Source organism: Rhincodon typus, chromosome 27 (assembly GCF_021869965.1).
Source record: "Rhincodon typus isolate 14 chromosome 27, sRhiTyp1.1, whole genome shotgun sequence".
In the NCBI taxonomy this organism is placed as follows: domain Eukaryota; kingdom Metazoa; phylum Chordata; class Chondrichthyes; order Orectolobiformes; family Rhincodontidae; genus Rhincodon; species Rhincodon typus.
Genome location: NC_063358.1, coordinates 18,233,567 through 18,259,171, shown reverse-complemented (window position 1 = coordinate 18,259,171; position 25,605 = coordinate 18,233,567). Strand labels below are relative to the sequence as shown.

At 42.6% G+C, this 25,605-nt stretch overlaps 1 protein-coding gene across 7 annotated transcripts in view; it reads left to right on the top strand.

Annotated features, from left to right (window-relative positions):
- Positions 1–25,601, top strand: part of rcc1 (regulator of chromosome condensation 1) — a 26,014-nt gene extending 413 nt beyond the window's left edge. Inside the window, exons 1-10 of one of the 7 annotated variants that reach the window (XM_020509873.2) lie at positions 99–358; positions 2,412–2,505; positions 12,888–13,078; positions 16,484–16,663; positions 18,187–18,283; positions 20,451–20,573; positions 20,851–21,003; positions 22,135–22,254; positions 24,697–24,849; positions 25,004–25,601. In XM_020509873.2, the coding sequence (XP_020365462.2) occupies positions 140–358; positions 2,412–2,505; positions 12,888–13,078; positions 16,484–16,663; positions 18,187–18,283; positions 20,451–20,573; positions 20,851–21,003; positions 22,135–22,254; positions 24,697–24,849; positions 25,004–25,179 (1,506 nt within the window). In that variant the 5' untranslated portion in view covers positions 99–139 and the 3' untranslated portion in view covers positions 25,180–25,601. The other 6 variants (XM_020509869.2, XM_020509875.2, XM_048613260.1 and 3 more) reach the window with 6 other exon arrangements.
- The last annotated feature ends 4 nt before the right edge of the window (positions 25,602–25,605 follow it).

The following is a 25,605-nucleotide window of genomic DNA, read 5'->3' as shown; positions in this document are numbered from 1 at the left end:
CTGCCTCTGGGGGTGGGGGTGGGGAGAGGGACGGGGAGGGGAGAGGGACGGGTAGGCTGCCTCTGGGGGGGTGGGGGGTAGGGTGAGCTTGGAGCGCCGGGTACCTGTCTCTGGGGTGGGTCAGGGGCAGGCTCTCGGTATGGATCCCCCTGCGTGCGGAGGGTCGAGTGGGGATGATGTAGGATCCCGCTTACCGGTCTCTCCCCACGCCCCCCGGGGGACCGCTCAATTCAAACGGAGCGCGCGGGCTCCGCTGTGCCGTGTGCGCAGGCGCTGCCTGAACCGGGAGAGAATCGGAGAGAGCGTGAGCGTGTCCCGGGGAGAGGGAGGGAGTGAGTGTGAACCGGGCCAGGGCCAGGTCAGTGGGAGGAAATGGTAACTATGTGCTTCCGTGTAACCACAGTCATGGCGAAGGCGGCAGACCCCGTGGGGAGGGGGAACAGTGAGAACGATAGTTGGGGAGGGGGGTATCTTCTGGAATGTTCGGAGACTGCAGTCCGAGTCTCTTCTCTTCTCCCTCCCCCCGTTGCTGCAAGTGCGGCCTCCAGCCTGACTAACTCGGATCCCGGCCTACCCTTTCCCTTTGTCAGCTCGACCATGTTCTGTCTGGGTTAACTCGCTTTGTCAATAAAGTTTTTTTTTTAAACGGGTGGGGGAAGGTGAGTAGTTTGAGCCCGGACGCGGGAGTTTTAAAAGCGGCGGCTCTGGTCTGGCTGGGAGCCTCCTTCCACCACCCTCCCCGGATATCGGGCTGGGAGCTCCTCGCTGGGGCCTGGTGCTGGCGAACCATCCAGAGTCACCATCTCCGCACCGTCACCTTACTGAGGTCTTCGCGCTGTTTGGTGTAATTCCTCTCGCTCTGTGTCTATTAACTCAGTCTCGCCATCCCCTCAGGAGGGTGCTATTTATTTAAAGTGTGTCGGGCTTGTGGGCGGTTTGTTGGATGACGCGGAGAGATTCAGACCTTTCAGCGTACTTGGGGTCCCGCACGAAGTTTCTCTGAGCCGGTAATTTTCCAACGTTTACACCATGGCGGAACTTAGGATCATCATTTTTTAAATATATAAACGTTTAATACAGTGCCCTTAGAACCGGAGAGGCGAGGAGATTTTGTTTTATCCTTGATACAGCGAGTTACGATGATCTGGAATAGTCTCGCCTGAAAGGGCGCTTAAAAGAGATTCAGTAGTAAAAGGAATTGACTCTAAACTCGAAGGGAAATGTTGCAGGGCCACGGAGATGGGGCTGGGCTATGGGATTGCTTCGAAACCTGTGCAGGCAGGACGGGCTGAATGGCCCGTTGTCTTCTAAGTCTGTGCTCTTTAAGATATAGCATGTGAATTGCAGCTATATCTTAGAAATCATAAGACACAAGATTGCTTTGATTTTGGATTTTGTTCCTGAATAATTAATTTATTAAAACACTGCACCAGCGAAACAGCTACTATTTAGAGAAGCAGTTATATTCCTAGAGATTGTTAGACATTAAAGAAAAAGAAATTTTTTGAATAGGTCTAGGTGTTCTGGTGCATGGGCCAAAGAATGGCAGATGGAGTTTAATTTGGATAAATGTGTCGGTGTATTTTGGTAAGGCAAACCAGGACGGGATTTGTACAGCTAATGGTAGGGCCCTGGGGAGTGTTGCCGGACAAAGACCTAGGAGTGCAGGTGCACAGTTCCTTGAAAATGGAGTCGTAGGTAGGTGGGGTGGTGAAGAAAGCATTTGGCACACTTGCCTTTATTGATCGGTGCGTCGAGTGGTCACGCTGCAGCTGTATGGGACATTGGTGAGGCCACTTTTGGAATAGTCTGTTCAATTATAGTCTCCTTGCTATAGAAAAGATGTTGTTAAACTTGAAAAGGCTCAGAAACGATTCGCTGGGAGTTTTCTGGGATTGGACAGTTTGAATTATAGAGAGAGACTGAATAGGCTGGGGCTATTTCCCTTAAAGCATCAAAGGTTGAGGGGTAAATTTATAGGACCTTATATCCTTGCATAAAATTATGAGGGGCATGGGGTAAATAGACACGGTCTTTTCCCAAGGATAGGGGGAGTCTGAAACTAAAGGGCATAGTTTATGGTGAAAAATGGACTGAGGGACATCTTTTTCATGCAGAGAGAGTGGTGAGTGTATGGAACGAGCAGCCAGAGGAATTGGGTACTATTACAACATTCAAAAGGCATCTGGATGGGTACAGGAATAGGAAGGGTTTAGAGGGATATGGGCGAAATGCTGGCAAATGGGACGAGATCAGTTTAGGATATCTGGTCGGCATGGATGAATTGGACCGAAGGGTCTGTTTCCATAACCCTTATGACTCTCATCACAAATACATGGTGCAGCTAAATCTCAGATGCTTTCAGTCACTGCATTTGTATTTGACTAACAGGGCTTGTTGTTGCTTGACAGGAATATCAGAATACAATGCCAGGAAAAAGATCAGTGAAAAGGTCAAAAGATAATGAGGACGGAACGGAAAGTGACGAAAGTAAAAAGTTAAAGAGTGAGTATGTTCAGGTGCTTTGTGAACTCCAGCTAATTTGCAATGTACCTGGATTTAAATGTGCTCTTGTTAATTTTTTCCTGGGTTGATTTTAAACTTTTTGCTTCAAGTAAATAGTAATGGTTTCTCTTTTTATTTAACTGAGGTAGATTGATTTATTTGTATGATGTGAATTAAGAGCTGAAGTATGTCATTTGGCCCTTGAGCCTGCTCTGCCATTCCATAAGAACGTGGCTGATCTGTTTGCTTTTCAAATTCCACGTTTTGTATTTACCCTCAATGACCTTAGATTTTTTTCAGTCAAGGAATCAGTCTCCTTCTGCCTTAAAAATATTTAGTGACACACGTTCTCAAAAGGAAAAAAAAACGCATTATGAATCAAGCCAATTGTTAGTTTGGATTTACGTTTTGCAAGCATTTGGTTGTCTAGAATAAAATGTAAGTTTTGGCACTGACTGATTCACTTGAATGGGTAATCTGTGTTTCACCGGAAATCCATTCTTGCTTTTGAGTCAAAAGGTTGAGGCTACAAATCCCTCACTAAGCACTGGATTCTCTGGTGCAGTACATCTTACCAATGAGATTTTAAACTGAGATCCCCATCTCGTCTCAAAGGGACAATAGTAATGGGATTATTTCACAGAACAGCTGGGGAGTTTTCGCTGGTTTTCTTCCTAATATTTTATCTTTCAATCAACATCGCAAAAATATTTTGATTGTGTACACATTTGCAACATGTGGAAGCTTGCTAAGGACAAATTGGCTGCTATTGCTACATTACAACCATAACTATATTTCAAAACTACTTCATTAGCTGTAAAGTGATTTTGAAAGTCTCGAGGTTTTGAAATGTATTATCTCTATGCAAATCATTATGATACTGAACCATGTGGCACACAGTGAATCTAGTGGTTCCCCTGGCTTTTGCCTAATGGTAGGGCAGGAGGTGTAGAACAGCTATGTGCTGTGATGTGTTGGGAGTTTTAGATGAGGAGAAGGGAGTGACATATTGTGTCCTTGTGCCACAAGATAGATGGGTATCCATTTGTGAATTTTCTTTGTATGAAAAGGACTATTTCAAGTGAAATCTTTTGGAACATGGTCTTTTAGTAATGTCTGTTGTTTCAGCTGGTGTTCAAATAGTGGGCAAAGCAGAACTTTCCTGTCCAAAACTCCATGAAAGGCAATAGTGGGTATTGCATGATGCTGCATTGCATCCTGTGTTGGAGATAAGGATGCAGTGTAAATTTATAAACTCTGAGCAAGTGAGAATTATTATTGCCTTCCTACCAGATTGGCAAATGTTGCTAATTCCACATTGTATATTCTGCATGTTGCTGGTTTAGTTTTACTTGTTTGCTTCGAAATGGAAACTGTTGGTAAACTGGTCAATTGTATTTTTCCCCATTTTTTCAGCAATCTCCCAACCAGTTGTACAAAATTGGTCAATCCATTCTGCAACTATGACTTGGATGGCACTGGCTGTTAGTTTCAAGAGTGAAGTGCAAATAGTCCGACGCTTTCTGAACTACATCATCTGTCGAGCAGAGAAAAGTTCTGTGATCAGGAAGTCATAGAATCATGTAGGTGTACACCACGGAAACAGACACTTTGGCCCAACTCGTCCATGCTGACTAGATATCCGAAAGTAATGTCCCATTTGCCAGCATTTCGCCCATATTCCTCTCAACCCTTCCTATTCATATACCCATCTAGATGCCTCTTAAATGTTGTAATTGTATAAGCCTCCACCACTTTGTCTGGCAGCTCATTCCATACATGCACCACCCTCTGTGTGACAAAATTGTCCCTTAGATCCCTTTTAAATCTTTCCCTCTTACCTTAAACCTATGCCCTCTAGCTTTGGACTCCCCCACCCCGAGGAAATGACCTTGCCTATTCATTCTATCCATGCCTGTCATCATTTTAAAAACCTCTAAGGTCACCCCCCAGTCTATTCAGCCTCTCCCTATAGCTTAAACTCTCCAACCCTGGCAACATCCTTGTAGATCTTTTCTGAACCCTTCCATGTTTCACAACATCCTTCCTTTGGCTGGGAGACCAGAATTGCACGCAGTATTCCAATAGTGGCTTAACCAATGTCCTGTACACCTGCAACATGACCTCACAACTCCTGTACTCAATGCCCTGACCAATAAAGGCAAGCATACCAAATGCTGCCTTCACTATCCTATCTACCTGTGACTCCACTTTCAAGGAGCTATGAGTCTGAATTCCAAGGTTTCTTGGTTCAGCAACACTTCTCAGGACCTTACCATTAAGTGTATAAGTCCTACCCTGATTTGCCTTTCCAAAATGCAGCATCTCACATTTATCTAGATTAAACTCCACCTGCCACTCTTCAGCCCATTGGCCCATCTGATCAAGATCCTGTTGTATTCCGAGGTAACCTTTGCTGTCCACTACACCTCCCAATTTTGGTGTCATCTGCAAACCATACCTCCTATGTTCACATCCAAATAATTTATGTAAATGATGAAAACCAGTGGACCCAGCACCGATCTTTGTTGCATACTGCTGGTCACAGGCCTCCAGTCTGAAAAACAATCCTGGATCACCACCCTCTGTTTTCTACCTTCAAGCCAGTTCTGTATCCAAATGGCTAGTTCTGCCTGTATTCCATGTTATCTGACCTTGCTAACCAGTCTACCATGAGGAACCTGTCGAACGCCTTAATGAAGTCTGTATATATCACATCCATCACATCCATCACTCTGCCCTCATTAATCCTCTTTGTTACTTCTTCAAAAAACTCAAGGAAGTGAGACATGATTTCCCATGCACAAAGCCATGCTGACTATTCCTAATCAGTCCTTGTCTATCCAAGTAAACGGAATCCTGAGGGACAGGAATTATCTTTAACAACCACTGATGTCAGGCTCACTGGTCTATCGTTCCCTGGTTTTTCCTTTCTTAAATAGTGGCACCACATTAGCCAACCTCTTGTGTTCCGGCACCTCATCTGTGGCTATCAAACAGCAGAACAGTCAGCTGTGACTGTTTAAACTGCCTTAGCATCATTCATCATCTTTATGATGTCTGCACACTCTATTGATGAGGTTTGCTGTTTTTGTTTTGTAGATGTTTCCTGGTACCATGACGTTCTGTGCATCACACTGCTCTTACCCTTCTACATCACAAGTGTGGGACCTCTCTAGGGGATCTGAGTTGTTCCCTTTTTCTCCAGCTGCCCCTTTCCCTGATTTTTGTTTTAAGGTCTTGCTGTTCTGTGATAGAGTTTCTCTGTTATTCCCCGAATGCCAGTGGAAAGTAATCTTGTGCCTTTGCCACCTAGGCAGAGTACATGTCTACTTGGCTTTCACTTTGCTGAATAAAACTCCCAGATCTTACTGCTTGTACCAATGGCTCCAAAAACTGTATCGCTGTCTACTTGCCCCTTGCTTTTACTGTGAGCACCATGAGGTAGAAACTACTTACAGCTATACAGAATTCTACTCACAATGTAAGAGTAAGTAACAAAACAGTTGTAGCTTCATAGTAGAGAAATACCCAGTTGAGTCACATTTAGATGATGGGATTCAATTTGCTTTTTTAGAATCAGACTTTTTACCGCATTGAAAGGGGCCCATTGGCATATTGTGTCCATGGTGGTCATTACACATCTGTCTATTTTAATGTCATTTTCCAACATTTGGCCTGTATCTTGTATCTATGGTGTTTCAAATGCTCATCTAAATAGTTGGTAAATGTCTTGAGGATTCCTGCCTCTACCATCTTTCAGGCAGTGCAGTCCAAATCTCCTCAATCCCCTGGGTGTAAAAAAAAGTTATCTTCAAGTTTGCTCTAAAACACCTACACCTTGCCTTAAAACTGTGCCTGTTAGTTACTGACCCCTCTATTAAGGGGAATTTTTTTTCATATTTGTCTTGCCTGTTCCCTTCAGAGCTTTGCACATCTGAATCAGATTCCTTCTTGGCCTTCTCAGCTCTAAGGAAAATAACCCCAGCCTATCTATTCTCTCCATAGCTGAATTGCTCTAGCTCCAGCAATATTCTGAATCTGTTCTGCACTCTTTCTTCAATCACATCCTTCCATTAGTGTGGTGACCAATACCAAAAACAGTACTTCAGCTGTGGCCAAGTAATGTTATATACAGCTCCATCATAACCTCATTATTTTTGTGTTCAGTGCCTTGACTAATAAAGGCAACTACCCCTTATGCCTCTTAACACCTTACCTACTTGTTCTGCTGCCTTCACGGCATGCCACGATCCCTTCGATCCTCTACTTCCTAGAATCCTACCATTCAACATGTATTTCCTTACCTTGTTAATCCTCCTAAAATGCATCACCTCACATTTTTCAGGATTAAATTCTAATCGACACTGTTTAACTCAACTGACCAGCTCATCTGTATTGTCCTGTGGTCTGGGCTTTACTCCTTGCTATTCACCACATCAATTTTCATGTCAATTGCAAACTTACTGAACATATCTCTACATTCATGTCTAGATCATATACACAACAAACAATGCACGGTGGCTCAGTGGTTAGCACTGCTGCCTCACAGCACCAGGGACCCTGGTTCGATTCCACCCTTGGGCGATTGTCTGTGTGGAGTTTGCATGTTCTCCCTGTGTCTGCGTGGGTTTTCTCTGGGTGCTGCGGTTTCCTCCCACAGTCCAAAGATGTGCAGCCTAGGTGAATTGGCCATGCTAAATTGCCCATTTTGTTCAGGGGTGTGTAGATTGGGTGGGTATGGAGGAATGCTCCAAGGGTCGGTGTGGACTCGTTGGGCTGATGGGCCTGTTTCCACACTGTAGGGATTCTATGAATTAAAAAACCCAGCACTGAACCCTGTAGTATGCCACTGAACACAGGCTTCCAGCCACAAGAGCACTCTTTGTTTGCTACTCTGCTTCCTGCCACTAAGCCAATTTTGCATCAGGTTTGACAAATTGCTTTGGATTTTATGGGCTCTAAGCTTCTTAACCAGGTAGCCATGCGAGACCTTATCAAAAAAAACCTTGCTGAAGTCAATGTAGACTATAACAACTGTTCTATCTCATCTGCACACCTAGTTGTCATGTCGAAAAACTCAGTCACGATTGTAAGACATGATGTTCCTCCTTACGAAGTCACGACCACTGTTTGAAAATAATCCTTGCCTCTCCATGTGGAGGCTAATTCTGTTCCTCGCAACATTTTTTTCCAATAGTTTCCCTGTCACAGATGTTATACTTACTAGCCTGTAGTTTCGTGGTTTATCCCTATTTTCTTTCTTCAATAGTGCTACCACGTTAGTTGTCCTTCAGTCCTGTGGCCAGAGAAGAGTTGAAAATTAATGTCAGAACCCCTGCAAACCCCCTGTCTCCCACAGCAGCTAGGGATATATCTCATTTGGGCCTGGGGATATATCCACTTTGAAGTCTGCTAAAACTGCTAATACCTCCTCCCTCTCAATGCTAATTTGTTCGTGTGTCACAGTCCCCCTTCTTCATTTCTGTACCTATTTCATACTTCATACAGATGCACAGTACTGTTTTAAAGCCTCAGCTAAGTCTTCTAGCTCCACATACGGATTTATCACTTTTGACCCTAATGGGCCCTACGTTTTCCTTGGTTATTCTATTGCTCTTAATACATTTAGAATGCATCTTCGGATTTTCCCCAAATCTGACCTGCTAGTGTTTTTTTTCATGTCCCCACTTTGCTCTCCTAAATTTTTTAAGCAACTCCCTGCAATTTCTGTGCTGTAGTGTTGACCATAAGCTTTTTGTTATTCAGTCCTGTATATCCACTGCACTTGTTGGTCCTACCCTTAACGTTTATGAGAGCATGTTGGGCCTGCAGTCTCACTATTACCATTTTGAAAATCTCTCGCTGCTCTGATGCTCTGTAATCGACATATAAAATGTAGGGGAAATTCAGCAAGTCTGGCAGAATTTGTGGACAGAAATAGTCAAAGTTTGAGTCTGATGTGACTCTTATCTAGGCAGCTGCTGGAAGGACTGAGTGGAAAACTGGCCCTGGCGGAACTAGTTGGGAAAACAATAAAGCCAGCATTCCTGCCACAGATGAAACAGCTGTTGGAAAGCTGAGGAACCAGAAATACTGGAAGTACTCCGCAAGTCTGAATAAGGGTCAGAGATAGTAGGAACTGCAGATGCTGGAGAATCTGAGACGACAAGGTGCAGAGCTGGATGAACACAGCAGGCCAAGCAGCATCATAGGAGCAGGAAGGCTGACGTTTCGGGCCTAGACCCTTCATCAGAAATGGGGGAGGGGAAGGGGGTTCTGAAATAAATAGGGAGAGAGGGGGAGACGGATAGAAGGTGGATAGAGGAGAGGATAGGTGGAGAGGAAACAGACAAGTCAAAGAGGCGGGGATGGAGCCAGTAAAGGTGAGTGGAGGTGGGGAGGGAGGGAGGAGATAGGTCAGTCCAGGGAGGACGGACAGGTCAAGGGGGCGTGATGAGGTTGGTAGGTAGGAAATGGGGGTGCAGCTTGAGGTGGGAGGAGGGGATAGGTGGGAGGAAGAACAGGTTAGGGAGGCGGGGACGAGCTGGGCTGGTTTTGGGATGCGGTAGTGGGAGGGGAGATTTTGAAGCTTGTGAAATCCACATTGATACCATTGGGCTGCAGGGTTCCCAAGCAGAATATGAGTTGCTGTTCCTGCAACCTTCGGGTGGCATCGTTGTGGCACTGCAGGAGGCCCAGGATGGACATGTCATCTGAGGAATGGGAGGGGGAGTTGAAATGGTTCGCAACTGGGAGGTACAGTTGTTTATTGCGAACCAAGCGTAGGTGTTGCAGTTGTTTATTGGTCCTCACGTACCACGCCACCAACCTCCGGATCCAACGCATCATCCTCCGACACTTCCGCCATCTGCAATCCGACCCCACCACCAAAGACATTTTTCCTTCCCCACCCTTATCTGCTTTCAGGAGGGCCCACTCTCTCCGTGACTCCCTTGTCCGCTCCACACTCCCTTCCAGCCCCACCACACCCGGCACTTTTCCCTGCAACCGCAGGAAGTGCTACACCTGCCTCCACACCTCCTCCCTCACCCCCATCCCAGGCCCCAAGAAGACTTTCCACATCAAGCAGATGTTCACCTGCACATCTGCTAATGTGGTATACTGCATCCGCTGTACCCGTTGTGGCCTCCTCTACATCGGGGAAACCAAGCGGAGGCTTGGGGACCGCTTTGCAGAACACCTATGCTCGGTTCGCAATAAACAACTGCACCTCCCAGTCGCGAACCATTTCAACTCCCCCTCCCATTCCTCGGACGACATGTCCATCCTGGGCCTCCTGCAGTGCCACAACGATGCCACCTGAAGGTTGCAGGAACAGCAACTCATATTCTGCTTGGGAACCCTGCAGCCCAATGGTATCAATGTGGATTTCACAAGCTTCAAAATCTCCCCTCCCCCTACTGCATCCAAAAACCAACCCAGCTCGTCCCCGCCTCCCTAACCTGTTCTTCCTCCCACCTATCCCCTCCTCCCACCTCAAGCCGCACCCCCATTTCCTACCTACCAACCTCGTCCCGCCCCCTTGACCTGTCCGTCCTCCCTGGACTGACCTATCTCCTCCCTACCTCCCCACCTCCACTCACCTTTACTGGCTCCATCCCTGCCTCTTTGACCTGTCTGTTTCCTCTCCTCTATCCATCTTCTATCCGCCGCCCCCTCTCTCCCTATTTATTTCAGAACCCCCTTCACCTCCCCCATTTCTGATGAAGGGTCTAGGCCCGAAACGTCAGCCTTCCTGCTCCTATGATGCTGCTTGGCCTGCTGTGTTCATCCAGCTCTGCACCTTGTTGAATAAGGGTCATGTTTGACTCGCAACGTGCTTTCTATGCAGGTGCTATCAAATTGGTGAATATTTTCTGCACTTTATTTTTATTTCGTCTCCAACATCTGCAAAATTTTGCTTTTCATTCTAGCTATTGCGTGAATCATGTTTAAGCAGATCCAAGGTTAAAACCAGCTGTGAGTCCTCCCTGCTAGAAAAACCTCTTCCCTCTGATTTAACCATTATGAATCTTCTTGAGCTGTCAGTTAAACTTGTCCAGTTTTACTTAGTTCTTTTGACTTTGTTTTTTACATGTCTGAATAACCTCTTATTGATACGAAAAGATGCGTTAAATGAGGCTCATTGAAGACTAATTGCTGATGGTCACTTTGAAAGATGTTATTTAAATTCCATTTTATTCTATTCAATGTAATCAGCAATGTACAACAATGAATTACTTTTAGAAGAGTACTCATTGTAATTTTCTCTCAAGCCTTTCACAAGCAGCGATGTGATAATGTTATGATAAGCTATCTTTATGATCTTGATTGAGGAAGACTTTCAGTGCAAGGTAGCTAATTAATTGAGCAGTGGAGCAGATGGACTTTGGATCCTTACCTCTTATAGACGTTTGACCTGATTAGAGAGAACTGCACAAAAATGGCCCACAAGATATTTCTCTGATTCTTGCTTTTCTAGTTTAATTGTTGTATCATTAGAGTGCAGTTTTGGCTCAGATTAAAACATACCTCTAGCTCTAGCTCTACAATCCTGAGGTATCTGCACTGCTGCAATCCCTCTCTTGTATTTTCAACATTCCACCCTATTTGCGACTGTTAACTTGAGCTGCATTGTTTTGACTAATCTTTTGTCTTGCCACCCTTTGTTCACCCAACCCACTATCTATCTCCTCATGTGGCCAGCTCCTGTGAAGTGCTTTTAATATATTAAAGCTGCTGTGTAAGTGCAACTTGGTGTATTAATGTCTGATTTGTTTTCATGTACTGTACAATCATACTGGTATATTAACTCTGGAAACTGTTAAGGTGAAGCTGCCACTTGAATTCATAGCCAGACACTTGAAAAAGTTTTGTAATTGTGTCCCAGTATCATACAAACCAAGGTGAGCTCCTTATAGTGATGACCACAGACTCCGTGGACAATCAGAAGTAAAGAACAGATATTTCTTTAAGTTGGCAGAAACTAGCATCCCTCGTTTGATTTCTTAAAGCCAGCAGGAGTTGAAGTTTGTGTGTCTGAACTCAAAATTTATGTGTCACCATGCTTTTGTTAATGATGGCAAGGTGCCAGATGAGTTAGGGCAACAGTTTGCCAGGAGAAGTGATATGGTAAGAGGCAAACGCCCATAGAGTAACCTCTGGACCACAGCATGGACAGGCAATACCTCATCGACCTTTTATTCATTTTTGGAATCTGAGCATTGCCTTTGAGAATGTGGTGGTTCATTTTGAACTGCTGTAGTCCATATGGTGTTGCGAGAGAAGGTTAGGAAGGAAGGTCAGAGATAGTAAGAACTGCAGATGCTGGAGTCAGAGATAACACAGTGTAGAGCTGGAGGAACACAGCAGTCCAGGCAGCATCAGAGGAATGTTTTGGGTCGGGCCCCTTCTTCGGAAGGTCCATGTTTTTGACTGTGTCGGGGAAACAACTGTGATATACCAAGTCAGGATTATAAAGCCTCCCAATGTACTTGAAACCAGAAGCTCACTCTGTTTGTTTTGCAATGGTCTAAATGCACTTTGATCTGAACTGACACACTGCTAATGTTTTTTTCTATGGTTTATTTACTTTTCCTGAAGTGGTGACTTTTATTTGGGTTTATCTGCATGAATATCAATAGCCTATATAATTGTTCTCCATGGTTGAAATAAGGCAGTTAGTAATGAAGAGATGCTTGACGGCAGGGGTCATTACATTTGTGTGGATAAATGTGTACTTTCCATCAGAATAATGACTGGATAATGATTAGCAGTGGAATCCCAGACTGTCCATTGTCCTTTGTTCCTCAGTTAAAAGGCTTTCTCGGCTGTTGGTAGGAGCAGTGTGTAGGAATATGGTAATGCTGGCTCATTGACACAGAAAACAACTCAATTACGAATTCCCATCTACTGATTATTTGAGAGTAAATGACTCTAGATATAGGAGCAGCCAGTTGATCCTGTTCTGTTCCAATGAATTCAGTCTTGATTATCTGTATCTTAGCTCTGTTTACTGTCTTGCTTTTATACCCTGTAATACCTGCCAAAATTTATCATTCTCTGTTTTGAAGTGTCTAATTGACTCCCAGCCATAATACTTTGTTGGTGGGGTGGGAGCATTCAAGATTTTCGATACCCTTTTTGTGAAGAGATGCTTCCTGACGTCACCTGTAAATGGCCCAATTCTAATTTTATGGTAATTCTCTGCCACCAAAGATGATACATTTCTTTCAACATTATCTATTTTTAATTGTGTTCACTATCTAGATCACCTATTTAGTCTTCTACACTTGAGGGAATACAACTCTGTTGTGGTTTTGCTTGTTGAGTGTTTGCTTGCTGATGGATGGAAACCTAATTTGTTGTTCCTCCCACAGTCTCGCATTCCTCGCATGGAACGATCCCTGGGATTGTCCTGACGCTGGGCCAGGGTGATGTTGGTCAACTTGGTCTCGGGGAAAATGTGATGGAGAGAAAGAAACCCGCCTTCGTCAAACAATTACCAGAGAAAATAGTGCAGGTGGATGCTGGAGGAATGCACACAGTGTGCCTCGGGGCCTCGGGCGGTGTAAGTACTGGAAGAATGACTCCTGTTTGTCATGTCTTATGTGACATCTGGATGCTCCAAAGCAGCAATTCAGTTCTTTCTGATGTGTAATAATGTAATGTTGGCACACGCAAAGTTGTACCCAAACAGCAATGTGGTAAATGACCAGATAAACTTAATTTTTTTGATAGCTCAGCCAATGTCATTAATGTTGGTCAGGGGACAGTTTCTTACCCTTTCTTTGAAATTGTACCACGCGCTGTTTCATAGCCAGCTGAGAGAGAGAATGGGGCCTTTGTTTAAATCTCATGTAAAATGATGCCTCTTGTGTATTGAATTGGAATGCTAATCTCATACTAATTGACCCAGCATTCAAAATTGGGTGAGAAACAAAATGACCCAGCTCTAATTTTAAAGTTGTATCTCTCTGTTCTAGATTCCTGCACCTGAGGAAATAGATTACCGGAAATTAACAGCCACTTTTTGCACATTGTGATGCATTAAGAAAAACTTAAAGACCAATTGTGCCTTTAAGCAGTTTAATTTAACTCTCTTTTTTTTAATTCGGTAATGGGATGTGGGTATGGCAGGCCGTGCCAGCATTTATTGGGCATCCCTGGTTGTCTGTGGGAAGGAGATGGTGAGTTGCCATTTTGAACCACTGCAGTCTATTTGATATAGGTACACCCACAAAATGCTCAGGAGAGAGTTCCAGGATTTTGACCGAGCGACAGCAATATATTTCCATGTCAGGATGATTTGTCTTGGAGAGAAATTTGCAGATAGCACTGTTCCCATCTATCTGTCACTTTGTCCTTCCAGGTAGTAGTGGTCGTGAGTTTGGAAGGTGCTGTCTAAGGGGGTCTTGAAAATTCTGCAGTGCATCTTTTAGGTGGTATACCATTAAATAACATTTGTGGAGGGGGCAAATATTTCTGGATATGGTGCCAATCAACAGCTGTTTTGTTCTTTTATGATGTGATCAAAGAGGGTGGGTAAGCATAATGTGGTTGACATGATGAAAATGAAATTCTAAAGGACATTGATCAGTTATCACAACAAGCTTATCAACAAAGTTGAAACCCCTGAACAGCATTCCCTCTAACATTTTTGCCACTATGGGATCGCTGAGCTCTGGTTTCCACTTCCGAAAGCTACCCAATGTGTTGGCATGCTGGTGTGCGGAAAATGGATAGAATATTGCCCATGAAATTAATTGGACAGTAACATGGATAAGTTGTTGGCTGAGAGACCAAAACAAAAGTGGCAATTTGTTTTTTCACACTGGAGGAAGGTGGACTGAGATGTTCTGCTGGACCTGACATTAGGACCACTGCTTTTCTTGATATATCTTAACTACTTAGATCTGAGTTTGCAGGGCACAATTTCAAAACTTATAGGTGACATGAAACTTTGAAAGTATTGTGATCTGTGAGGAAGATGATACATGCTATAATGCTAAAAGAGGCATTGGAGTAGTGTGACGTAAGGGAATATGTTCATAAATCATTGAAGGGGCAGTGGAGGTTGAGAAAGTGGCTTAAAAGGGAAATGGGCTTCTGGACTTTGAGTAAAGTCCTAAGCTTACAAACGCAAGGGATTTGTGATAAACCTTTTTATATAACACTGGTTGGATCTCAACTAGAATCTTGTAATTGTTTCTGGGATCTGCACTTCAGTAAAGATATGAAGGTTTTAGAGAGTTCAGAAAAGATTCATGAGAATGGTGCAGATTGGAGAAGAGTTGATTTTTTTTTTAAAAGAAAAAAATGTTGAGATCTGATGAAAATGTTTCATGTCGTAATTGGTCTCGAGACTAGTCGGTGCTAGGAGAAAGGGTAGAGATCCAGACTTCGCTGTTATCAGGTTTAATGTAAATGAGCCAATGACAGCATGAGTAAAAGGTTTTTACCCAGCAAGTGGTTGGAATCTGGAATACCTGACTGAGTGGTGGAGATTGAAAACCATGACTGATTCAAAGGAGAATTGGATAAGCATATGGCGAGAGAAATCTTGCAGACAGTCTGAATTCACTGGATTAAATTGCTACCTCATACTGTTAACCGTTCAGGGATTCTTTAAAAATGATCTTCCCATTTTTGTCCGGTTCAAGATCAATATTTCTTTCCTAATCTGTGGTGTTCAATCAGGGTCTGGTACTCTAGACGGCTGCAAAACACTTCAAAAATAATTCATTGGCTGTTTTAAAAACCTGAAAGTGGCAATATAAATACAATTTTCCCTTACTGGCTAATGGTTTCTTGCAAATTAATTTGTTAATTATTTCATTGGAATTGTTTGTGATGTCAAATGCACATGATAACATTTCAATCTGTGTAATCACTTGGGAAGTACTGCATGTTGGATTTACCATTGACTGATTAGACGAGAATTTTTAGCTAGGGAGTGATAAGGCTGTCATTCAGATTCCGTTTACATGCCATTATCAGGCATTAAGTCAAAGGAGCTACATTGTGAACCTTCACTAAGGCTATTAGTACTTAATGCATTTTTCATGGTGCAATGGATTTTGAACTCAATGTATAGGTAACTTGTATTCTTGCACCATTATCCCAGTGACAAATTGATCCTTGGAACTGTCCTGCTACAGCTGCATTCCTGTCTTCTGATAATGTAAGGCCTTTTGGATTTATAACTTTTATGCTATTAATTATGCTGCATTGCTGCTGTGACTATTCTTCATGAATGCTTTTGGACAGTGATAGAAGGGAATTGTAACTGTTCTTTACAGGTACAAGTACCACATTAATATGCTGACTATAAGAGGAGGTCAGAGGTTGTGAATTCTGCAACGAGTAAGTTTCCTTCTGACTCTTCACAGCTTGTTCATGGCATAAGTCAAGAGTTTGATTGAGTACTTTGTTTGCCTGGATGGGTGTAATTCCAACAACACTGGAGAAGCTTGACATCATCCAGCCAAAGCGGCCCATCAATCACCTTAAAAAGTTACTCCCTACACTATTGCACAGTGGCACTAGTATGTGCTATCTATAGGGTATACTACAGCAACTCACCAAGCTTCCTTTGAAAGTACCTCCCAACCTGTGACTTTTAACACCTAAAAGAATAAATGCAGAAATCTCATGGGTCACCATCTAAAAAGACCCCATCCTTACTTGGAAATATTGTATTTTTACTGTCAGTGAATCAAAATTCTTGATGTCCCTCCCCTATAACACTGTGGAAGTGCCTATATCACCTCTGCACACTTGTGAGAAGCAAGCTCACACGTACAGCAATGGGATAAATGAGCAGTATCTTTTTTTAGTGATAATCGTTATGGGATAAACTTTGATAAGGGCTCGGGGGATTTCTGCTAATCCACCAGTTTGGAATGACCCATTAAGGATGCTTATTTACATCCACAATGGATATTCCTGAATTTCATTTCTCTTGCACCCTCAGGTTTACACATTCGGCTGCAATGATGAAGGTGCCCTCGGTCGTGATACTTCACAGGAAGGTTCCGATACAGTCCCAGCTCGGGTTGTACTCAATGAGCACGTGGTTCAAGTTTCAGCTGGTGACAGTCACACTGCAGCTCTGACTGACGTTGGCCATGTTTATATCTGGGGCTCCTTCAGGGTAAGCTACAGGGTGGGATGGGGAGAGAGTAGAGTTAGTGCAAGTACACTGTTTTTCACAGTTGATTTGGAATTGACTATAAACTTGGAAAAGAGGAAATTGCAGGAGGGGAAAGTGCACGGGATAGAAATAAACTAACACGTTCAAAGAGTTAACATAGACATGTTGGCCTGAGTGGTCTTTTCTTGTGCTGTATAGTTCTATTTATTTTTCATGTTGCTGGCCCTTGCTGGAAGACCAAACACAAGTTATTCACCTTAATTTAAGGAATGATAAAAGGAGACATCCTCACCAGCTACTTCCTAATTCTGTCTGGAGGCAAGCAGTAAAATGCAGTCCACACACCGGATTGTGGAAATCTGGATCTCATTCCCAAAAAGTGCTGTGGATGCTGGATGCCAGATGCCGGTTTAAATTTTCCGAGCTTCAGTTGATAGATGCTTTTTGGATCGGTATCACAAGATGAGGAGCAATGGACAATAAATGAGATTAGAATAAAAAACAGAATGCTGGAGTAACTCCACATCTGTGGAGGGAGAAACAAAGTTAATATTTGTCGTCCAACATTCCACTTGACTTCTGTCTCCATAGATGCTGCCAGATCTATTAAGTGCCTCCAGCACTTTTTAGTTTTTATTTCAGGTCTCCAGCATCTGTAATATTTTGGATTTATTAAAATGGGATTGAAATTGAAATCAGCTATGCTCCCATTAAATGGCTTGTTAGCCTGATTAACCACCCCTTCCAAAAACCTCACTTATCCTCTATTGAGGTCTGCAATGGTATTGTAGCACTTAGTGTGTAGGGGTGGTAATTTATCCGTTACTAACCAAGGGAAAGTGTTGCAAGTAGCACTACCTGAAGAGATCAAGTGTGTGCTTATTAAAGAGACATAAGAAACACTTGGATTTATATTGCACCTTTTATAACCTCAGGAAGTACCGAAGCCTCTTTACAGGCAGTGAACCCCTTCTGAAGTATAGTCACTGTTTAATTTGAGGAAATGCAATAAGATCCCACCAACTTTAATGTGATGGGTGCCCATTTGAAGGATATATATTGACTTGGGGACTATGTAAAGCAAACCTGCTATTCTTAAATAGCACCACAGCATCTTTTTATGTGCTCCTAAGAGGACAGAAGGGGCCTCAACTGAATGTGTTGTTAGCAAGGTGGCATCTCTGCAGAGTGGTACACACTCTTCATTGGGGGTGCCAGCCTAGTCTTTTGCTCAGGTCTCTGAAGTGGGTCTTATACCATGACCTTCTGACTTGGGGGTGAGTGTTAGCTGCTGAGTCGTGGCTGACAATTGACTCCTGTATTTTGTCCTTCTGGCCCCATCAAAAAAAACTTGTCTTTCCATTGTATGTTTCAATTTTAGTTTCCCAGCATTATCAGCTTTTACTACTTCAAGTGTTATCATGCTTTTGTTTTTTTTCCCTCATGGAGCACTTTTTTTTTTTCAAAACCTATTGCATAAATTTGTCTGTGTTTAACTCATGCATAAATGTGGAATCCCACAGGATAACAATGGAGTTATAGGTCTGCTGGAGCCAATGAAGACCAGCTGTTTTCCACAGAAAGTCCCTCTTGATGTTCCAATAATTAAAATCACTTCAGGTGAGAAAGCTTCACTTCCAATATAGTTTGATTCAGATGTACAAGGGATTTCTGTATCAGATACAATGGGGATGAAAGAATAATGGAATGATTAACTGCATGAAGGCTTAATTAACGTAAGGGTTAAAAATGTGTAAGTGTTTCTTTCTGAATTAGCATGAGAGGTGATGGCCCAGTGCTGTTATCACTGAACTGTTATTCCAGAGACCCAGCTAATGTTCTGGGACCTGTGTTCAAATCCTGCCATGGCAGGTGGTGGAATTTGAACTCTGTAAAAGTCTAACGATGACCATGAAACAATTGTTGGAGAAACCTATCTGGTTCCTTTAGGGAAGGAAACTGGCCTGATCTAAACGTGCCTCCAAGCCCTTAGTGATGTGGTTGACTCTTAACTGCCCTCTGGGCAATTAAGGATGGCGATTTGACATTTGAACATCCTGATGAACAGATAATATTGCTATGTGAGTAAAATTTTGGCAGTGGGGACTTGCTCCTTCAGCTAGCACAGTCTTTGTATTGTCCGTCATGGCTCACAGGGGCTCGCCTCAATGTGAGAAGGCTGTTTTTGTCCCACAATTGGCAATGATGCCTTTCAAATCAGGTTCGAACTTTGAATATCCCACAGTTATTTTGAGGTAGGATGGGGGGGTTGCCCCTTGGGTCCTGGGCAGTATTTATCCCTCTATTAGCATTGCTTTATTTTCAGGAAGAGTATTTGCCTGGCCATTGACACATCCTGTTTGTTGTACACAAAGGAGCTGTGGTTTCTTGTATTAAGACAAAGAAGCTGAAGTCAGCTATTCAGTCCAACAGCCATGGTCTCATTGAGTAGCAGAGTCTATTCTGCTATTCACTGAGACTATGGTTGATCTGACAATCCTGAACTCTCATTTCCCTGCCTTTCCCTATAACCCTTGACTCCTTAAAACGAAATTCTATTTCAGATTAGAATATACTTAATGACCCAGACTTGACAGAATAGAATAGAATATCCTTTATTGTCACATCAACTCTGTGGTAAAGACGTACATAGATTCACAACCCTTGAAGCAAAAAAAATCCTCTGTGTCTTAAATATGTGGCCCCTTATTCTGAGATTATGCTCTATGGTCCTAGACTGTCTCACAAGGAGAAACAACCTTTCTGCCTCTATCCTGTCAAATACCTTAAAGAATCTGTATGTTTTAATGAGGTTGCCTCTCATTCTTCTGTATACTAATTAGTATAAACTCGACTTCCCCTCAAAACAGTCCCCCCATACCTGGTGCCAACCTAGTGAATCTTTTCTTGGCTGCCTGCAATGCCAGTATATCTCTACTTGGATAGGAGACCCAAAACTGTTAATCGTATTCAAGCTATGGTCCAACTAGTACCTTTTATGTAGTTTTTGCAAAATCTCCCTACTTTTATACTTCATTCCCTTTGAAGTAAATACCAACATTTCATTTGCTTTCCTTTTTTTCCACTGAACTTGGATGCTAGCTTTTTGTGATGAATGCATGAGGACTGTCTCATCCCACTACTGAGGCTTTCTGCAGTCTATTTTTTAATACTCAGTCCTCTACTTTTCTTGTCAAAGTACATAACCTCACGTTTTCCCACATTATATATCTTCCAAGATCTTGCCCACTAGCTTAACTTGCCTGTTTCCCTATGCAGACTCTGTCATTCATGGAACTTGTCCTTTCTACCTATTTTTGTGTGATCTGTAAACTTGACTACGGTTCATTAACTTGGCTCATCTATCATTAACTTGTATTGTAAATAATTTTGACTCCTGCACTAATCACTTTGGAACTTCACTATTTAAAAAATGCCAGCTTGAAAATGCCCCCCAACTGCAACTCTGTCTTCTATTAGTTAGCCAATTCTCTATCCATGTTAATTATACTCCCTCTTGTCCTATTAAGGTGGTACCTTATCAAGAGTCTTCTTGTATTGTCACACCTCTTTGGTTGGAGGATGCTGTGGAATGACCTGAGGTTGTGAAAGGGGCTATATAAATGCATGCCTTTTCTCTGTTCTTGATACTGATGTGGTCACACAGATGTCGGAGGATTCCACAGTTTGGTCCTGGGCAGACTCTCAGATTGGGCTGGTAGCTTGAATAAGAATGGATTCATTATTTTCACAATTGTTTACTTATTGTTTGTCTTTTTTTTTCTAGGCAATGACCACTTGGCGTTGCTGTCTATAGATGGAGATATTTACACATCTGGTTGTGGTGAACAGGGGCAGCTGGGAAGAATTGCAGAATGTTTTACGAACCGGGGAGGAAGGCGAGGTCTAGGTAAATGTAGCATCAATTCCCACACATTTGGACCATCCAATGAATTCAGCCCCTTTTGTGTTTGCTTTGCTTTTCAGTTAGAATGAACTGCCCCTCACTTCATTTTTCACTTTGCCCAGTAAACGGATGAGAATGGTGATGCAATCCCAGCTCTCCTAGCTTGAAACAATAATTGATCCTGGACCCAAACCATTTACTATGGTATCTGTTACTGTTGAGGTTATTAATGATAACTTGTGCTGTTTAATTGCCAATTATTTCTGTTTAATTTGCTCAGAGCGACTCCTGATTCCCAAGAGCCTTCATCTCAAAGCTAAGGGAAGCGGGAAGGTGAAATTTCGTGATGTTTTCTGTGGGGCATATTGTACGTTTGCGATTTCAAAGGAAGGACATGTATACGGTTTTGGATTGTCCAACTATCATCAATTGGGTGAGAACTGTTAAAGCATTAACTATAATGTTATTCAAGGTTGCATGCAATGCAAAACAAGGCCATGTCTTTTCTGTTAAGCCTATATAGCAACAGTGACTTGTATTTACATAGCACCTTTTAATGCAGTGAAATACCCTAAGATTTCTCCAGAGCATTATTGAGCAAAGTTTACTTGTGAGCCCATGGGATTTTCAGACAGTTAACCAAAAGCTTGGTTATATAGTGGATTTCAAGAAGTTTAAGGGATAAAAGAGTGGTAGAGAGTTTAAAGGGGGAATTCCAGAGCTTAATGACCAGGCTGTTGAAGGCATGGCCATCAATGGTGCGGTGATTTGAAATTTTAGGATGTCCGAGAGGCCAAAATTGGAGGGATGCAGTATTCTGAGGGTTGCAGGACAGAGATTGGATGCCATGAGGCATGGAGAAGGCTGAAAATTGGATTCAGAATTTGAAATTGAGGCAATGTTGGGCCAAAAGCTGACTTAGGTCAGTGAACGAAAAGGTTGACTGATCAGTACTTGCTTAGTTTAGCTATGTCCAGAAGTGAAGTTTGAGACTCATTCAAGCGTGGTTGGAACCTTGGATTCTCTGCTGCAATCATGGCCTAATTGGTGGAATATAAAGGTCAGCTGAAGGAAAGTATACAGTGTTCCCTTTCTGTATTGGATCATTACTTAACTATGCGCAAGAAGGTGTAAAATAACAGTTTAGCTTTATCTTTACTCTACTGTTGTAAAATGTACATATGCAATTAGCAGGCTGAGGATCTGATCAAGATAACAGTGTGGAGCTGGAGGAACGGAGCAGGAAAGGTGATGTTTAGGGTCGGGATCCATCTTCAGACCCTGCTGCTCTGCTGCCTGACCTGTGTTCCTCCAGCTCCACACTGTTACCTCTGACTCCAGCATCGGCAGTTCTTACTATCTCGGAGGATCTGATCAGACTTGCCTAACCTGTCTCTGCTGTTGAATAGTCTGTTAACGCTCACTGAGTAGACTTTTGTCAGCTTGGGTGTCATTCCAGAAAATGGTCCCGATCCGCACTAAACTTCTAAGTTTTCAGGAGCAATATGGAGAGGAGGAGACAAATTGAAGGTACAAAGAGTGATATGTTTTGTTTCTGCTGCAGGAACACCAGGCACAGCTCCCTGTTACTCAGCGCACAAATTAACTGCATTCAAGAACTCAACAAAGTCTTGGGTAAAATTCTCAGGTGGACAACACCACACTTTGTGCCTGGACTCTGAAGGTGGGTGTTATCATGAGGGGAAGGAAAATAGCAAGACCTTTTATGAGATGTGTGAGTTCTTCCATTTTAAACTCAGCTTCAGGCAGTGATGTCTCATCACGTGTTCTATTGTGAGATTCATTGATCTTGTTGCTATCCCCATTGAATCTATGGCCACCTGAGAGGGGTTAATAGGAACTTGGTCCCTGTGCTTTATTCACAGTGTTGTCTCAATACTTCACTGCACCAGTCCTGGTCAGCGACACCATTCTATTTGTCAGGGTTATGCAGACCTAGTATTCTCAGCAGCCTTAACAGAATACTTAGGAAGGGGAACCTATCTATTTGTGTGCAGTGTTTAATTGCAAGACTAGAGGTTGGTAGCAGTGACATGGCACTATGTTAATAGTTCCTTCAGTGAGCAATCATAGGCAGTGTGGGATGAATGGCTTCTGATGCTGTATGATTTCATAATTGTCAATTGGAGAATACTAATTCAGTTTTGTAAAATAATTGGAAATAAAAAGCTGGTATGAGTAATGTGGTCAAAAAATTCTTTGACATCCAGCTGGTTCATTTAGGGAAGGGACCCAGCTGTCCATTTTCAGTAGGAATAGAAGGAATCCACTTAGCACCTGGAACCTGTTCTGCAATTCAGTGAGTTCTGTATTGACATGGTACTTAACTCCACATATCCACTGTTGCCCCTTAACATTTTTGGCTAACAAAGATCTAGCCCTCCTGAGTTCAAAATGAACTTAGCATCAATTGCCATTTGTAGAAGTGTTTTCCAAAATTCTGCCAATCTTTGCGTGTAGAAGTGTTTCATAATTTCACTCCTGAAAGGTCTGGGTCTAATTTTGTGGTTATACCTCCTAGTGCCAGACTCTGAGATTATTAGAAATAGTTTATCTACCCTTTCTGTTTCCCTTAATACTTTTTTTAAAGAACACAATATCCTCCTAGATTCCTAAGAATCCTAGTTTTATAATCTTTCCTTGAAGTTTGACCTTTGGAGTGCAGGTAACATTCTGGTAATTTACTACCAACTCCCTTTAATTCAGCTACTTATTAAGAAATCTCTCAGGCAATCAAATACTGAAGCAATGATTTAAACTTTATTGCATGTGCAACCAAAATAAGACCCCTCGGGTAAGCAAGTTAAGCCTCAACCCAACTTGGCTATTACCCGATTAATGGTGGAATTTAGCTACAATTCCAATCAAAAATGTCTGTCTCTTGATGTCCATGGTGTGATCCATGTTCAGTGTTGTTTCTCGAAGTTCTGCTGTTGACGAGTCCTTGAGTTGAATTTTTATACAATTTTCTGTCCTTCAGGTTTATAGTGTGACATCAACAAAAACAAAGTTGCTGGAAAAGCTCAGCAGGTCTGGCAGCATCTGTGAAGGAGAAAACAGAGTTAACGTTTCGGGTCCGGTGACCCTTCCTCAGAACATTAACTCTGTTTTCTCATTCACAGATGCTGCCAGACCTGCTGAGCTATTTCAGCAACTTTGTTTTTGTTCCTGATTTAAAGCATCCGCAGCTCTTTTGGGTTTTTTTATAGTGTGACATTATTGGTGATCTTTTAGATTCTTTCACCCACAATATTGCAGATCTGTAGCATGCTTGCCTATCAGAAGTAGCTTTCCTGTTCCTTGTTACATTTGACATTGACTGTATGTTTGAAGGCGCAACTTTCCTGCAGTTAACTCTGTAAATTCTTCTGCAGGGCAATTAGTTGTGCTTGTAGCATAGGGCAGCCAGTTAAGCAGATGTTTAAACAGTTGGGTTTATGTAGCTTTGACTCCTTTTCCCCAGTCATGGCTAATTGTTTTCAATTCCGGCATACCAGTTTATCCTTGTCCCTTAACAATTTATTCCAGACAGTTATTGCTGTTTCTTTCAATCCACGAAGTTATTAAAGTTCTGAAGTTTACTCTATCATAATGCTACCTCTAATAGTATCGCACAGAACTCTCTCAGTACTTAAGGTGTTGACTAATCTGTGCTTTGTATAACTGATGATTTCTACCCCCTTGTATTTTACCCTTCTCAAGGGTGATTTGAAATGGACAGTAAGACTACAGTTCCCCAAATAGATAAAACAAAATCCACAACTTTCTGACTGGGTGCTGAGGGTACTAACCATTGAACTACCGTTTACGACAGCTAAGGATAAAGCCAAACAAACTCTAAAGAGGTGTTGTTTGCCAAGTTGCCTCTGCCGCCCTCCTGTAGCCTCGTCTGTAGATGGTGTTTTACAGAGCTCAGAGCTGACTAGCCATTTAACATGTACAATGTGTGCTGTAGGATGTGCTCGCAAGCAGATGATTAAACCTCTCCTAAACACCAGGTTTGGATATTAAAATGTTTCTTTCTGGGTGAGCTTGGATCTATGTGTTTTCTTTGCCCCTTTTTATCATAAATTCTCATCTTGTGCTTTTCATTTTCCAATAAAAGGTAAAGTGTACAGCTTGGGTCGAGCAGAGTATGGCCGCCTAGGGTTGGGAGAGCATAGTACAGAGAAGAGTACACCTACCATTGTGCAAGGCCTCCCTGTTATCACTACAGTGGCTTGTGGGGCATCTGTTAGTTATGCTGTCAGCAAGGATGGTAAGATTTCACTTCGGTTTACCTTCCTTCCCTTACCTGTCACTGTATTCTCCCCTCAAAATAAACTGATCTGTCGCCGAGTTCACTCATTGCAGCACTGATGTGTTTTTGTTTTTAATCATCTGCAATCATCTCCAAATGATTGTTCTCCTAGGCCGAGCCTTTGCCTGGGGGATGGGGACGAACTTCCAGCTGAGCACGGGTAATGAGGAAGATGTGTGGAGTCCAATCCAGATGTCAGGTCAGCAGCTGGAGAACCGAGAGGTGCTGTCCATCTCCAGTGGAGGCCAACACACTGCATTACTCGTTAAAGAGCGCGGGCAAAGCTGATGCAGGTGGCTGCCCCTGTGAAAATAAAAAAAATACTGCCGATAAAACCTCGATTGTAAAGACTGAGTGAGCCCTGCACTTTCCCTATAATCTTTGGATGGAATGCTTGGATTCTACAGGAATACATTTATTTTTGTTTGCTTGTATTTTTTTGACAATGCCTTGGAATTGAAATCCAACCAAGTACACAAATGTACTCTGCAGTGCCATTTTATTGTAATGTTAGTGATGTACGAACTTGGTTTGTCTTCACTTTGATGTGTCGACTTCAGTTCACGTTTTACAGGACAAGCCACTTTTTAAAAAAGAAGTTTAAATTTCTGATCTGTTTGGGGAAAATGTCTGGGCAGGCAAGTAGGTCGAAGAGGGGAAAACATATTCTTTTAAAATCAAATAAATCTTTTTGTGATAGTTTTCTAAAAGTTT